The sequence below is a fragment of the Sminthopsis crassicaudata genome, chromosome 3 (assembly GCF_048593235.1).
Source record: "Sminthopsis crassicaudata isolate SCR6 chromosome 3, ASM4859323v1, whole genome shotgun sequence".
NCBI classification, from domain to species: domain Eukaryota; kingdom Metazoa; phylum Chordata; class Mammalia; order Dasyuromorphia; family Dasyuridae; genus Sminthopsis; species Sminthopsis crassicaudata.
This window is the reverse complement of record NC_133619.1, coordinates 283,663,550-283,681,845: the sequence shown is the minus strand read 5'-3', so window position 1 is coordinate 283,681,845 and position 18,296 is coordinate 283,663,550. Positions and strand designations below refer to the sequence as shown.

Here is an 18,296-nt window from a genome sequence, read left to right as displayed (position 1 = left end):
AGTTAAGAACTCAGACAAATATCTGTCTAGTCAAAGCAGTATAACAACTGGATTTAAATTTTTTGGGAGGATTGACTTCAACAGACACAAATATCAATATAAACAAAAGCTTCTGACCTCCAAAGTCTTGCATTTTCCATTAAGTCTACTGCAGAGTCGTTGGTAGTTGGTAATTAGGGTGTCGAGTTCCTTTTTTAAGGCATCATGTGCGACAGGTGGAGCGCGTGCTATGAAATTATTCATAGAGTCTGTGAGGAGTTTAACTTTGACTTCTTTCTGTAGGGCTTCTTCCTTAGCACTCTGAAAAATACAGGAAGTCATCTGAAGTGCTTGTGCTAAAATATGTTTTTCCCCTCACAACATACCTATTAGGTAGCTATGTTGTTCTGTTATTTTTTTTTTCTATAAACCCATTTGGGATTTTCTTGGCAAAGTTATGGGGGGACAGTTGAAATTTCTCTAGCTTATTTTATAGATGAGAAACTAAGGCAAATCGAATTAAGTGTTTGAGACAAGACTTGAACTAAGGAATATGTTTTTTTTTTTTTTTTTTTACTCCAGGCCCACTACTCTATACATTATGCCACAGAGTCAGCTATTAGCTAGGTATGGTTGGCTACACTTAGCAATAAATAACAAAACATATAAATGTAGTGGTGATTCAGTTTATAAAATCAGTTTAAGAAGACATATTTTAAAATTGAAATAATTTATCTATCTTGTAAAACTAAATAAAATATCATTTGTCATTAAATAAGAAATATTTTGACAAATACTAGATGTGTACATATGTGTAGATGTATATACATATTTCTATTAATACTATGCAACTGAAAACAAACAAGAAATTAAATTTTTATGTGATTAATATGTTGATTTTTAAAAAACTCTAATGTAAAGGTAATTTTAAAAAATAAATTACTGGATTTACTGACATTTACATATATGCATATTATATATACACATTTGTATGAATTTCAAATGTCAAAACAGAAATAACATTAAAATGGTTTCTACATTTAATAGTCATTAAATTTCTTGAACTAGCAAAAAAAGGCAAATTCATCTCCTAATAACAACTCTCAAGGGGGCAGAAGGGAAGGATTTTTGCAGAGAAATGAACCATCAAAAATAGGCAAGAGAACTATGGATTTCTAGATATTATATAAAAATCTTCAAATTGGAAATATTTGTGTTATATTTCCTATTAAATTAACAGGAACAAAATAGGTTCATGGAATGACCTCAGATAGAATAATGTCATCAGGAAAAAGAAATAATTTCTTTATTAAAAAAGTTCCTTAAAACTTTTTGCATTTGTGTTTTCACCTTCAATTCCTCAACTGCTTTTTGGAGCTCATCTGGCGTTTTATACTCAAAATCCCTCTCTAAGTATTCCTCTTCTGCTTGTGTTATCCATTCATGCATCTCAGACAAGTCTTTTCGAAGGCTTACGGTCTTATCCAAACCTCCTTTCAGGGCTTCCTTTTTAGCATGTGCCTAAAAAAGAAGGGAAAAAAAGGAAAAAAAAAAGTTTTACAGTTGCTTTAAAAGAAATAGGGAAATTAGCTAACAAACATCAATTATCTTTTTGCTGTTATACCTTAAGTTGTTCATTCAATAGACATTTTTTTTGAAAAATCTAATGTATTTATGATACTGTGCTTAATGTAGAAATAAATAAGATAGGCTATCAATAGAGAGATCAGGGACTAAAGATACACACACACAAAAAGGGAAAATTAAAAAAAAAGAGAAGAATGAATGCTAAAGAGAGGTATAGGCAGTATGTATAAGAAGTTTAGGGAAGAAGATCTCATCTAACAGTATAAGATTTGGGAAGGATTCATAAAGGGGGTAATAATTGAAATGGGACTCTTAAAAAAAGGAAAGATGTCAACAGAAGGAAATGGTAATGATGAAAGGAACAATTTATACCAGCCATTAGACATTAGCAAAAGAAGAGAGGAAAGAGAGGGCAAGATGAGAACAGGAAATAGAGAAAGGTCTAGTTTGACTTAAACTTTGAGTATGTGAAAAGACATACAAAAAGTAATATTTAAATGAGATTTTATGAAGGCGTTTGAATACCAAGAAAAAGGCTTTCTATTTTGTTTTTTAGGCGATGAGGAATCACTAAAGATCATTTTTCTTTGTTTGTTTTAAATAAAGGAGTGACATGCCTTAGACCACTTAGGTTCAGGGTCAAGAGGAGAGAAAGAATGGAGATAGAACAGCTGGCTAGAGTATATTATAATAATTCATATGAGAAGAGATGAAGGTCTGAATAAATGTAGTTACTTTGAGAACTGAGAGGAAGTTACAGATTACAAGGAATTTAAGAGGCAGGAAAACCCAGAAAATATTACATCCCTGAAATCAAGGAATAATGGGAAGTCAAAAGTTTCAAATATTGTAGAGATAACAGGATAAGGATTGAAGAAAGGTCATTGTGATGCAATATGATTTTGTGGTCCCCTCATTTTAGGGGAGGGGCATCTGTTCTAACAAGAAGTCAGTAAATCCTAAATCTTCTGGTTTTGGAGTCTGCTTCAGGAAACTTCCATACCCAAACACTCTGATTCTGAATAGACCACTCCTTAGTCAGATAATTTCTAGTCTTAGGATAGTTCCACAGATTAAATCTGAGATAATAGTGAACAGACCACTCCTCTGTTCATTGCTGACTGTCAGTAAGAACCAAATTCTGGAGCCATTTCTCAGTTCCTTGCTGAATGTCAGATAATCTGTTGTTCAATGATAACCAAATTCTGAAGATCACTCCTCTGGCCTTTAGATTAGCATGTCAATGATAGTAAAATGGATAAAAGGCTTTCCTCTCTCTTAAGATTTTGCTAATTTCTTTTGGAATTTAGTCTGCTTGTAATGGCATTACAAAAAATGGATAAAAGGCTTTCCTCTCTCTTAAGATTTTGCTAATTTCTTTTGGAATTTAGTCTGCTTGTAATGGCATTACAATCACAGTAAACTTTGCCCCTTGACTAGGAAATGGGTTCAAGCTTGCAAATTCTTTTGAGATACCTTGTGACACTGGTCTGTGACCCCAAACTTTTGGGGTCCCCTTCCCAATCTCAACAATTGTAGATCTTTGAGGAAATAGTTTCAGTAGAGTGTGAAGGGTTAGAGAAAAATTTCTATAAGTTATAGGATGTGAGATTGGGGAAGGAAGGTGGTATACTTCAAAGGGCTTCAAAACAGGTTTTATTCATAAAGGGTGGAGCCCCAGATTCTAAGGAGGAAAAGCATGAAGGCAAAGCTGGGAAGGGGATTTTGTGCCTTACATTATATCTTCATGTTCATGCTTCTATTTCTCTCACACAGGGTCCTTCCTTTCTCTTAATGTCTTGTCCTTGATAGGACTATAAAGTTACATGAAGAAAAGAGAGTGTGAAGAAGAGTGTGAACGGACAGGTATTTTGGAGGATTTCCTCTATGGATGGCCAGCCATTGTGTTTGAAGTAACATCATCATGTCTTTTAAAGTGTCCAAGTATAAGGACAAGGATAGGTAAAAAGAGAAAAACTGAGCCAAGTTTGAACTATTTGAGAAAGATTTCCAAGAAATTGAGGTGGTTAGACAAAAATAATTGGAAGACTGATAGGAGGAAAGGGCTTTTGACTAGGGAAACTTCAATTTTGAATCACAGGGGGAAAAGAAATTTATCACTGAAGGAGATATATTCTGCCCCTTTTCTCAAATTCATTCCTTGATGTAGCATTTGGAGCAAGAATTCCCAGACATGCTCTGCTAGGTAATTTACTATAAGACTTTATAAAGCAGGGAGAATGAGAAAAAGAGTTGATATGGGTAGATTAAATAAGTCTTGTTGAGCAGTAAAGTTCCTTTTCAACTCCAAAATTCTGATTCTATCAGTATGATTGATTGGAAAGTTAAATACGATTTCTGTGGCTCCCAGAACAATGTAAGTAATCCAAAAACCAAGATTTAAGTTTCTATCTAGAAAAACAGAATAGTGAAATAACTCATTGCCAGACCAGGTCCAACAATCATTGTGGGGAAATGAATGTTGTGGGAAATAATTCATAGGCAAATCAAACATATATCATTCATACAAACTACCAGAGAAATGAAATTTGTCTATCTTAGCAAAACTGCTAAGCAAGATTTAGCAAAACAATCTGATTTTATGTGTAGACACATTTGCAAGTGTGATTAAAAAAAAATGCCTTGGAAAAGGAAGGACTTTTTTGTTTGTTTCTGTTTTGTTTTGCTTTTATTCAGAGCCAAAATCAGATTGCAGATATTTCCTTTGTAGATAACTGCTTCTTCATAACACATTTTAAATTACCCTAAATTTAGTTATAGTAACATAATTTTTTTTCTTTTGTGTTTATTCCCAGTTTTGATTAATTAATAGGGATTCCCTAAATATATCAACTAAGGTCTTTAGCTAGAAAGTTACTTTTTCAAATTTCGCTTCCAGGAAGATATCAGTCTTTTTAATATATTACTTCTAGATAATAACTTCTTCAGAATACTTCTTTTATGTATGATTTATTTCAAGAAAAAAAAAGCCTAAGGCTATTCCTTCTATGAGTTAATATAGCTATAGTATCATTATAAGCAATAATATTTTTTTCTCCCAAATGGCTTAATCTCCAGAAAAAAATTATATTGTTTGTCAACTGCTGGGTTTTTAAAAATTCCCTTTTGCCTTTTTGCCTATACAAAGGTAAAACGAAATGATAGGTTGCAGGAGAGTAAAGGTTACTGGCCAAAAGTCAAAGGCCTGGAAATAAAGGAGAACTTAAGATAAGGTAAACTTAAGAAGTTAAGATATTATTCTGTCATCAGGGGGACACTAAGAAAAGTAATTCAAGAGACAGAAATATAATATGTTATATCCATAGATCTATAGATCTAGATTTATATCTACATCTATGAATGGAATCAAATAGCTGAGCTGAAACCTATCATGTATGGTATTTTCCACCATTATAAGGTGGTCCTTGAAAGTAGGCATTTTGTTATTTTCATATTTGTAGCCCATATGCTTGTATAGAGTAATCACTTAATAAATATTATTTAAATCAATTCACACATTGATATATTCTCATAAATTTTTTGTTTTAAATTCTGAATTTCAAAAGAAAGAACTTTTTTTAAAAAAGGATATAAATTTTACCTCTAATTTTAAAAACTTATCACCTTTCTTGAACTTTCTTCTGAATTTTCTCCTCTTCTTTTTTAGCTACTTAAAAAATTCAATAGCCCCCCCCACACTTTATTTGGCATCACTATTGCTACTCTTTGTCTTATCTATATTTTTCTCCAGTTAAAACTACAAAAAAGAGAGAAAAGACGACCTTTTAACAAGTAAGCATGGTCAAGAAAAATGAATATGCACAATTGCTCAAACCAAAAATTTTTGTCTTCTTTCTCATCTTGTATCCATCACCTCTCTATAAGGAGGTGGGTCACATTTATCATTACTCATTGATCATTTCATTGATAAAAAGTCTTAAGTTTTTAAAAGGTTTTTTAAATTTTTCTTTCAAAGTTTTATTGCGATACCTATCTGGTACAAATTATTTCCATTCTCTTCACTTTGTATCAATTAAAATAATCAAGAATTTTCTGATTTTTTTTTCAGTTTTTTAGAACTAATTAATATTCTATTAAATTCATAAAATAATTTTTCAGCCATTTCTTAACTGATAGCTATGCTCTTACCCTCTATTTTTTTTTATTTTTACATTTTCTTCTAAGCTACTCTTCTTTTGATATTTTATTGCATTTTAAAATCACTTGCTGCATTTCTTCTAAGTTACTTACCTAGATAGCTTGGAAAAATCATTTCCCCCCTCTCCCTCCCATTGAATTCCTGCTTGTGGTAGTTTTGGATTTAGTTTCTCTTTAGGGAAATCTATTTATCTGCAATAATATTTTAAATAGTATGGGGTATTCATTAGTATATATATCTCTCCAGCTTTGGTTCTTGAAGTAAGGTTTTATGCCAAGGCAGGTTCTGCTCCACTCTTTGCTTTTGGGGAAAGCAGTTCAGCTTTGCCTGGTCTTCCCCTATATAGCCTGGCTTCTTACATTCATCTCTATATCCATGTGCTACATTCCCTTGTTTCTCTTAGGTCCTTTGTGACTTCTCAGGAAAAATTCTAGGTACCTCAGAGTATCATGACCTAAAGTATTATTTGCTGTTGTTTCCCAGGGATTCCACAATTCCTACCCTAGGAATTTTTTAAAATCACTGTTGGGTTTTTCTCAGGGAAGGCCTCTGCTTTTGCTGTATCCCCACACTGTATTAGAGGCCAGATGTCTTTCTGGCCCTTCTCTAATATTTTGTGCAATTATGGAATAGAATAAGTCTCAGTTTCTCATTTTATTCCTAATCAATGTTCAGTCTGAAATAAATTTCAGGTTTTTGCTATAATAAATGTCATGTATCTGAAGTGCCTGCCCCCCATTCTGGAAGTATTTTTTGTACAGAATGTCAAATTTGGGTGATGTCAGTTATAATTTAATAATAATTTCCCCCCTTATATTTCTGTGTGTAACTTTGATTTTTGATTTTTTTTTCTTTATGCTAAACTCATTTTAAAATAGGATCTATTTATAGCTATATAGTCAAAAATATTTAAATGAAAACATGGACTAAAAAAAAGAAGAAAGTTTTTTTTTAAATAAATGACAGTTTCTTCTGTGAAGCCAATTTATATTTTTGACATTCAATTTTTGAATCTCATTCAGAAGGCTAAATCACATAGTCTGTAATAGCTACTCTGCACATATTTCTGTATTTGAAGTAAAGTTTGTGAGATAGAAGGATAATTACTTTGAATTGGAAGTGTCTAAGAGTGCTCAAAGAAATAAGTGAAAAGCTGAAAAAGAAGGAAAATTGAAGGGGAGACAAAAGAAAATAAAAATATTAAACAAAAGAAATCAAGACAATTGTAGATCACCAACCTGCTGGCAAATATGGTCCCATTGAGCATTAAGTTCTTTTAATTCTGCTTGAACTTTGGAAGCAAACTGTGGCTCTGCTTCATTCTTTATCTTCTCCCCAACATCATTGACACTGATTAAACTTGGGTGGATTGTTTGGATATCATTTACTAAAACCTAAAGAAAAAAAATGTTTGTTTTTTTTTTTTAAATGAAATTAAAATGTATACCACAATTTGAATATAACCCCTGCAACATACTATACTAAGACTTGAAGGTAGGTTCAAATCTCACTTCTGGCATCTATTGCCTATTGTTGTTGCTGTTGAGTCATATCCACTATTCAGGTTGACAATGAAGTGGTTTGCCATTTCTTTTTCCAGTATATTAAGGCAAACAAAAGTCAAATTTACATAGCTAATAACTACTTGAGGTCAGATTTGAATACAGGTCTTCTTGACTTCATACTCCCACTCTAGTCACTATGGCTGTCCAAATTTAGGCAAATTACTTAAATTCTTTGAGTGTCTCATATGTAATACCTATAATACCTACCTCAAATATATGTTCTGATAATTAAGTGGAATAATATATGCAAGCTACTTTGTAATTATTAAAATCATATGCAGTAAACTTTCAGTTTAAGATATGTGTATCAGAAGATGTGTTACAAAACTGACAAAATTTCATGATCTTCCTGGTTTTGGCATTTCAATGAAAAATACTTTGTTTATTAAGCAAATAAAAAATACCAAAATTTCTGTTATGAGAAAAATATAAAATTAGTGATGAGTTTATACTACCATTAGGATTTATATTAACATAAACTAATATATATTATGATCTGAGAGGTACTGGCATAGAATGTAAAGGTCCTTATATTTAGAATGAGAAAACTGAAGTTCAAAGTAGGATACAAATCATAATTTAGGTTCTGAGTCTCTACTTCTTCATCTATAAAATTGGGGTGATAACACATGCTATTTGACTACTTGACAGGGTAAACCCTAATTGTGAAATCAATGTGAGTTTTTACTTTTGTTACTAATGTTTTGAAAAAATCTGGAACTTCAGAGAGAATATTGCAGCAGTTTTTATTTAGAAATAGTAAGTGAGCTGATATATTACACACTTTCCCCAGGCACTACTAAGCTTTTGCAAATATAAAAGAGATAACAGAGAGAATAAGTTATAGTGATTAGAAAGCTGGGCTCAGAGCCAGAAAGACCTAGGTTTGAATCCTGATTCTGACTCAAGTTGTCCAATACTGGGTGGGCAAGTCACTTAATCCTTAGGTTTCTAGGAATTTTTAAAGACTGCAGGTTGCAGAAAATGTGCTGACCTGAATTACTGAGGGATATTTCCTCACCTGAGAACTTATGTTTCTATTCCTATCCTCCAATAGATGCTGTCATCTTAATTCCCACTGGATTGTGGGCACAAAATACACAAGCTTTAACAAACCTAAAGACACACAGATATACGTGGTGTATATGCATATAAAGAAACGTACATATTATATATGTAATATGTGTATAAATGCAGAGAGAAACACACATGCATACATAGACAGAGGCAAAGAGACAAAGATAGACAGACAGGGAGAGAGAGAGAGAGAGAGAAAGAAAGCCAGAGAGAAGAGGGGATGGAGGAAGAAGGAAGGTGGAGGGAAGAGGGAGCAGGGAGGGGGAAGGAACAGAAGGAGGGAAGGAGGAAGAAGAGAAAGAGCTCAATACACAACAAATATGTCAGAGAGAGGACTGATGGATGATGATAGTTAGAATTTACATAGTGCTTTAAGGTTTGCACTGTCCTTTACTGATAATATATCACTGTTTCTCATAACAACCCTGGGAAGTAGGGGTTTTATTAATCCCTTTTTTATAGATAAGAGATCTCAGATGAATAAAAGTTAAGTGACTAGTCTGGAGTGACAAAACTACTAATTGCCTGAGGCTAGATTTTAAACTCAGGTATTCCTGACTCAAGTCTAACACTTTATCTTCTATATCACCTCAATGTATCATAACAATTTATTATCATGATTTAGATAATGACTCTTACTAGTTTTTTACTCAACTAAAACTGCATTTTAAAATGATGTATCATGAAAATTAGTCCAGGTCAAGTAAAGTTGGCAGAAAGTGTATATAGGCTTTGTTATTTCCTATTTTATGCTACCAAATATTCTGCCATTTATATAAATATTACTTACTGTGCATTGTTCCAGTTGTTTTTCCAAAGCTTCTGAATCCCCAAGGGCTGGCCATTCCTCCTTCAGGAAAACATCAACTTCTGCCATCCATTTCTTCAGGGTTTTTATGTCATTCTACAATTAAAGCAGCATTTTATAGTGTTATTGGAATACCAACTGCTTCTTATGTTATTTATTACAAGTATATGTTTCTGTACACTAGCACAGAAATTATTCTAACAGTACAAAGATGTATAATTCTGGAAAAAATCTTTATTTAGGCTATATTGTCAAAGTCTAGTGTTTAACTCAAGAATAAGTATTTAAAAATGATTGTACAATAGTTTATGATGCTATTTTCAAGAAGATCAAATCGTTTTTCCTTTAGAAAAAAAAATTAAGCTACAACATGTATTGTTGCTGAGAGTTCCCTTACAATACATAAAACAGATTATGAATAATAAACTCATTTCAATTGTGTTTTTATAGTTTCCCTTACCAGAACCTTCCATAAAATGTTTTCCAAATTTGATAGTGTCAATTTTCCTTCTGGTTTTAAACTCTCAATGCAAGATTTAACCTTCTTAAAAGAGAGAGATTGCTATCTATCTATCTATCTATCTATCTATCTATCTATCTATCTATCTATCTATCTATCACTTCACTGAGGAGCCAGGAGCAATGGGATGGATAATGAGCAGGAGAGAGATTGCATCTAGACTTGTTCCCTATGGCTTTATTAAGAGGCAATTGTACAAAGTTAGAGAAGGACAGATTGCAGGCTGAAGGAAGGTCTTATCAATTAGAGGGTTTCAGAAAATCTAAGAGGCTGCTTCAAGAAGTAGGCTCCACTTTATTAGACATTGTCAATCAAAGGCTAAAGGATCAGTTGTCAAAAATGTAATAGAAAGCCATGTAGAAAATGTTCAAGAGATCATATATAGTTGGATGAGACAGCCTGAGGTTTTTTCCAAAATTGAGATCCTGTGGGGTTTTTTTATTCATGGTTATTTTTATTTTATGAATACACTATACACTATAGTGATACATATCACTAATTTTTTAGTTTTATGTAGTCTCTTTATAAGCATGCTTTAAGAGTGTTTGTGTGAAAGCATATATGATGATTGTGAAATGTTACTCTTTATTTCCATGGTCTTTTGATAATGCATTTTCTCTTCCTTTTGCCCTCCTAAAAGCTTTTTGATGAAAGAGAGAGATCATTTTCACTTTACTTTAAATTCCATTTCAACATATATTGATCTCTTAGCAATAGTTTTCTTTCTTTCTTTCTTTCTTTTTTTTTTTTTAAAGCTTTTTATACTTAGATATTATATCTTAATGCAACCTAGGACTGTTTAATATTTCTTGGCTATTATATTATACATTAAAAATATGAACAAAATAAGCCTTTACATATACTAAATATCAGAATAAAATTATTGTATGAGAAACCATGAATTTATTAAAGTTCTTTTAAAAATAATATTTTATTTTTCCAATCACATGCAAAGATACTTTCAATATTCATTTTTATAATATTTTGAGTTCCAAATTTTTTGTCCCTTCCCTTCCCTACCCTTCTCCTCAAGACAGCAAGCCATTTGATATATCCTATACTTATACAAGCATTTTAACCATGTTTTCACATTAACCATGTTGTGAAAGAAAAATTGGAACAAAAAGGAAAAACCATGAGGAAAAAAAAGCAAATAAAAAACAATGAATGATCCACACTATCTTCATAGTTCTCTCTTTGAATGTGGATGGTGTTTTCTAACTCAAGGCTATTGGAATAGTCTTAGATCATTGTATTTCTGAGAAGTAAGTCTACCATAGTTAATCACATAATGTTATTGTTAATATTATGACCAATGTTCTCCTGGTTCTGTTCACTTCATTTAATAAGAGTTTATGTAAGTCTTTCCAAGCATTTCTGAAATCAGCCTGCTTATTATTTCTTATTGGACCATAATATTCCATTACATTCATATACCTTACACAAAGTTTTTAAACTATGTACATAATCAATTTTAATATGACAGTAACAATAACTTGCTTACTTGTGTCCCCTTCTGAACTTCCTTCTCTTATTTTCTGATAAATAAAATAATTTGTTCGCATTTTCTTCGTCCTTTGTTTTATCCTTCCTTCCTTCTTTTCTTTCTTTTTTCATTCCTTCTTCCTTTCTCCCTCCTCATCTTCCTCCTCCTCCTTCTCACCTATTTTATTCTCCTTCTCTTTTACTATTCCCCCCAATTCTGCATCTTTGCCTATCTCTAATAGGAGCAATATTTGAATCTTTCCACCCATGATATTTGGACTAGATTTTCCTTAGAAAGTACTGAGATTTCTTTAGATTCTTGGATGACACAAGAGTCTATAGGTAAAAAAAAAAAAACACTAATATCCTTTCTGATAGCCTGGATACAAAGAAGCCTTGAGGTTCTTTAAAGGCTGTTTGCCTAGTGGATAAAGGTTCATGACTAAGGCTAGAAAGTTTTATTCAATTAAATCAACTTGAGATATCATCAATACCTACCCTTACTGGAAAGTTAAGTAAATCTCTTTTTTTTATTATTTGTTGAATGACCTGTGTCTCAATTTTTTCCAATACTGAACTTAAACTATCAGAATTCTGACCTGAGTCAGGCTTAGGACAGAAAGTCCCTTCCCCTTAAATAAAATTCTTGCCCTACGGATCATAGAATAATGTGTAAGATTTTGTCTGAAATGCTAAAGCATTTTATCATATAAATAATATTTTAAGGAAAGTAAATTATGCTTTTTTTAGGGGGTGAAATAAACAACTGGAATCCTAAATTATTCCAGAAGACATCTACAATTTGGATGGAGATCAAGCAATATCTATTTGTATTCTAAATTTTATTTCAAATGTTATAGTTTGCATGAATTACAAAGTCTTTCTCCAATTGAAGAAAGATATAAAAACCAAAATTTAATTTTTTAAAAAATTAGTCCAACTAGCAACTATCATAAAGCATGAAAATATGTTATAAGCCTTCTATATCAGTGTTAGAAACAGATGACCTCAGTGGTCTTTTTCTTAGAAAGCTCATAAAATATTGATCATGCGTATAACAAAGGCAACATGATATAGATGAATGCACAATGGATTTGGAGCCAAAGGCTAGATGCAAATCATGGTTTTTCTTTGTGTTATCTGTGTGACCCTGAAATAAATCATTTCTTTATTTCCAGGTTGATAAAATGCAGGGTGTGGAGTAGATCATTTATAAGGATGCTAACACCTCCATATTCATGATCTCACGAGTACATCTTTTGATTTACAGAATGTTAGAACCAAAAGAGATATTGCTAGTTCTCTACATTGTTCCATCTACCTTGCTGTTTCTTCCAAACATTGATTGAACTATAGTGACATGGCTAATAAGTGTCTGATGCAAGATTAAAACTTAAGATTTCTCAACTCCAGGTCCTATGCTCTTTATGAAACTTGATAATAACTATTAACCTCACCACCTCAACTTTTAAGGGCTCTTCTGTATCTAAGTCTCTGATACCAAATAATGCTGCTATTATACAGTAAATCTTAAGCCTTGGGGATTCAGAGGCATGTAAATTTTTAGTGAAAAGAACTTTGGATTTATTGTAAGAAGACTTTATTAGCAAACCTGACAGTGTTACTTGCTTATTTGGTCTTGTATTGGGAAGGTCATTCAGGTTTTCAGGATTTCAATAACCAATGAAGGAATTGTGAGGATCATATTTTTATGTTACATACAATATGTATTATTTATTTTCTTTTTTATTAAAGCTTTTTATTTTTCAAAAATATATGCATGGATGATTCTGTGACATTAACCCTTGTAAAACCTTGTGTTCCAATTCCCCCCTTTCACCCACCTCCTCCCCTAGATGGCAATATATGTTAAACATGGTAGAAATATATGTTAAATCTAATATATGCATATCTATTTTATGCAATTATTTTGCTGCACAACAAAAATCAAATCAGACTGGGGAAAAATTAGAAAGAAAACAAAATGTAAGAAAACAACAATAAAAAGAATGAAAATGCTATGTTGTGAACCACACTATTCCCATAGTCTTCTCTCTTGGTGTAGAAGGCTCTCTTCATCACAAGATCATTAGAACTAGCCTGAATCATCTTTTGAAAAGAGCCACTTCCATCAGAATTGAGCATTGTATAATCATCTTATTGCCATGTACAATGATCTCCTGGTTTTGCTCATTTCACTTAGCACCAGTTCATATAAGTCTCTCCAGGCCTTAATGAAGATAATATTGATGATGATGATGATAATGATGATGATGATGATGATGATGATGATGATAATGATAGCCAATATTTACATAGTGCCTTAAAGTTTGCAAAGTGCTTTACATTGTTGTGCCACACAGTTCCCTTCTAATTGTCCTGCCTCAGTTTCCCTTAAATTATCCTGTCTCAGTTTCCCTTAAGTTCTTCTATCTCAGAATGATCAAAGCACAAAATCTTGCTTAACAGTTCTGTATAGAAAAAGTGGAGGAAATGTTGCCATGTTTAAGTCATTCTTTAGTTAAGGGGTCTTTCAATGATGATTTGTGGCATTTAAATGGATGTCAATTCTGTTTTAACTTTGATAGAAACACTACTTACCTCTCCTAGTGTAATACCTTTGATCCTATGGAAAACAATTATATTCAAATCAGTTAAAAATTTAAATATCTACCATTGCAAAGGACTATGCTAGTATGTACACATTAAGTCTAGATTTTGGTTCTCTCATTGCAAAGTCAAGGAATATTGCCCACATTTGCTATGATCTAAAAATTAATATTTTTCAGTCTCAAACATAAGTAAGATGGCATGAAGCTTTATATTTAATTTATGTCTTTTTTGATTAATTTAAAAAACTATTTCATTAAAGGGGGAAGGGTAAATTTTTTCATAATTATTTTTATAATACGCTAATTAGTGTTTGCTTTCATTACCAGAAGTACATCTACACTTAAATTATAATCAGATTTCAGCTGTCATTTCTATAACGACATCCAAATTAAAATTTTATAAAAATTAAAATATCTAAATAAATCAAATTAATTTTGAATCTGTTCTTCAGGAAGACTATAACCTCAATGAAAACTATACAAAAGGAATTGCAATGTTTTGTAAATATTAAGAGTTGACTATAATTTCAACGATTCCTATCTAAAATACTTTCACAAAAATTGATTTCAATAAAAGAGCTATGAAAATCTCATTATTATAATCATGTATTTATATGAAATAATATCACTTCCATAATTTCTATTAAATGTTTACATAAAATAGAATAACAATTATGCTACCTCATTCATACATGGTCATTTTATAAGATAGTTTGTAATTAGACAACAAACATTATCGCTTCATCAAAGTAGTGCTTCTAATATACATACATACATACATTTGTGCATACACACATATATTTTGCAGTCTAACATACCTGCATCATCATGCCTAAAATTGAAGCTTGCCTAGCTTCTCGAGGAATAGATTATTTTTACCTTAGATGAGGCAATTGAGGCCTTTTCAGATCACCTCAGCTGCTAGTACCATTCCCACTAAGACTATCTTTCATCTCCATTTATGTTGTTTTTATCTTATGCTAATTCATTTATGGTGTTTTCTCCATTAAAATATAAACATCTTGAGGACAGATAATAGCTTTATTTTATATTTTTTTAATCCTCAGAACTTGACACAATCCTTGGCACATGGTAAAATGTTCATAGGCATTTATTAATTGGCTTTTAATTGATTTTTGTGAGATAAGCACATATATACATCACACTCTACTACCTACGGTGTGAGATACTATCTATTTATTTTTCTGGGGATGCAATGATTAAGAGGAGGGGAAAGTCTTCTTTGTTTCCCAAGGGCTATAGCCTCAGATAATCAGCATTCCATTTCCCAGGGATTATTAATCTTCACTATCTACTAATTTATTCTTATTGGTATAAGGAAAAAGTGTTAAAAAAAAGCAAAATATTGACTAGATAATGTGTTATATTATGTTTGACATAGAAGAATATTAGGTCAGAGAAGAAGCTATATTTTTAAATATACTGGAAATATTTTAGCCTCTAATAGGAGCTGAGGCAAGGAGGGATACACACACACACACACACACACACACACACACACACACACACACACACACCCCACATATTTGAAACAGTTAATCCCTCTAACTGGGCATTTCATATCACACCTATTCCTTTCACCCCCATGTAACTTTTGTTCACATCTACCATAACCTCGCCAGAAAGTTCTTCCCTAATATGCTGGGGATCATCCTCTAGTTCTTTTTACGAATGGGTTGTCTATTTGTAATAAATAATATATCACGTATGTAATATTACTGTCCTAGGAACTATCTTTATACATTATTTATACATGTATATATCTATGAAGACTGGTGGGCACATTATCGTTGGGACTTAATTCAAATTTCTTTTATAGTTTCCAAACTCTTTAATCTGGAGCTTTTTAAAAATAGTAGCTTCTACTTTGCTTTTTTATGCAGGAATCCATGTAATGTTAGATAGACATGACTAATCATCTATATTACATCTTTGAAGAATTAAAGTTGAAAGTTATATAAAACTAATGGAGTTATATATGCTAGCTAAAATGCATTACTAATCAAGAATTGTAAAAAAGAAGTACCAACAAAGATGCCATCTGTTATATATGACTAAAAAAAAAGTGGTCTGGTCACAGAGGAAGACAGAGATGTGGATGAAAGTTACACAGGATCTAGATTGTTGATAATGTTACCAGTGACCTCAAGGACCCATCAAAGCACTGAATATATGAACAAATTAGTTAAGCATTTCCTCACATATCTTACCAAGAAAAAATATCATTAATTATTTGAAATAAATTAGAATACTTAAATATATTTTGCTTACATGAAATTTGTAAAAATGTTTTCCCTCTAGTAAAAAACAAGTACAATCAACAGTGATTAACATTTGTCTTATAGAAACAAGTCAATAACTAACTCATATACAAATGAGAATAGGTAAAATCCCTCAGTGTTCAGAATGGGACAAGGAGAACATCAAATAGAATGTGTTTCTACTTTCTTACCTAATGCCTTTTTATTGGAAAAAACGTCAGAGACAAAGGAGATATTATTTTATTATGTTTTTTTCTTTGATCTTGTACTGTTTTAATCAGAAGAAATATGAGTATTTTAGTTAATAGGACTCTAAACTACTCAAATGGATGAGACCTGGATTTAAATCTTGTGTCAGGAACTTACTAGCAATCTGTCCACACACAAATCACTGACCTGAATATGTCATTTTTCAGAACTTCATTTTTTTCTTTAAAATGGAGGTGATAATACTTATATATATTATTCTACCTAACGATTATTGTGAATAAAGTGTCTTACTTTGTTTTTGCGCTATGTAAATGTGAGATATTAAGATAGAATGTGACACTTTTATATTTAGACTTGTACCAGATAGAAACATGTATTTGTTGAAATCATATCAATACTGTCAGTTCTTGTGATACAAAAGCAAGTTGTAATTTAGACAATAATATCAGTAGTAAAAACAACAAAATCAATAACACAGTTGCGATAATTCGGGGTAAAGGACTTATATACAGAAAACTTCTAACCAACAGAATCAGTAACTTTGAGACAATGAGGAAATCTGTTTACTATATAGGAAGGTAATATTTCCTGCTTTGAGCATAGAGCTGTCTGTTTCAATAATAGTAAAAACAGCAATAATAACAGTTAGCATTTAAATAATAGTTTGAAGCTTTCAAAGTAACATACATAGATACATACATATATATATATATATATACATATTGTAATGTATAAAATTTTTCTTCACAGAATTCTTATATCTCTTATTTTATAAATCCCTATTATACAAATGAAACTCAAGGTTCATTTACTTGCCTAGGTTTATAGAAATAATAGCTATCTGAGGTAGAATTTGAACGAGGCCTTCCTAACTCCAAATCAAATTTGCAGTTCTTAGCCATTATGAAATTTTGTCTATTCTATGTTAGTTTATATTTTCATTTTCATTATTGGGATTTGTCAGTTTCAATATTATATTTTGGTAATAAAGAACTTTGGTAAGTAGAACACCTTGTTAATTGACTGCATCAGCTTGAGATTTTAGGCCTTAGTTCTTAGTAAATGACAACAACAACAACAAAAGTAAGAAAGACATTCATCAAATTGAAGTTATAGTGACCCAGAAAAGGTTCTTAAAAAGATATGTCTGGAAGATAATTAAGAAGTGATATGATGGCACATTCATGGTAACTTTCTATGCTGTTAAAATAGGTAAAGAATCATATTTGGGAAATTGCTAATCTGGGCCCCTACCTCCCAGAGATACCAAAAGTCAGTTCTTCCAGGGATAGTAATTCTTGTTTTTAATAATTCACATAGCTTGATTGAAAGACCTCCTCAAAGGAACATAACTAAGATGTATTAGAGCAAATGCCATCAAGTTTAACATATTAATTTACTGGTTCTCAAAATTTTTAAATATTAAACATATACATATATAATATAATTTCAAAATGTTTCTTAAAAACAACTCTCAACACTCAGAATTGACATTCCAATCCTCAGCTGAAAAATATTCAAATCAAACAATAATTACTTGCAGTTATCTCTTTTAAGAAAATTGACTCAATAGAACTCTTTTCTTAACAAATGCCAATAAAATGTATGTGATGAGATAATCATGCAGCTTCTACTTAGAAAAATATGAGAAAGACTAGTGATTGATAAAAAATTAAAAGTTTGACTTGGTCATAGTTACAAAATTTCTTGACTCTCTCTTCATATATATGTGTCTGTGTGTGTTCATACACACGCACCCACACACCCACATCCACACACACACACCCCCAAAACAACAACAACCACCCTTATGTAGTACAATGAACATAATCTAGTTTCTTATCAATAACAGTTAACATGTAGGAGTCATTTTTAGCTATAAAATTCAAAGGTATCAGAGTGAAACTCTGAACAAACTGAATACAACATTTGAGTGAGCATTCAATATATTGACAATTGAATGTAACTCAAGAAAATATGTGGTCTATAACTTTTAAAACTGTGACAGTATG

General features: G+C 31.6%; 1 protein-coding gene across 1 annotated transcript in view; it reads right to left on the bottom strand.

Moving 5' to 3' along the window:
• Window positions 1-18,296, bottom strand: part of DMD (dystrophin) — a 2,117,885-nt gene that overhangs the window by 1,355,486 nt on the left and 744,103 nt on the right. Inside the window, 4 exon segments of the mRNA XM_074300855.1 lie at window positions 118-300; window positions 1,330-1,500; window positions 6,964-7,119; window positions 9,158-9,271. Coding sequence (XP_074156956.1) covers window positions 118-300; window positions 1,330-1,500; window positions 6,964-7,119; window positions 9,158-9,271 — 624 coding nt within the window.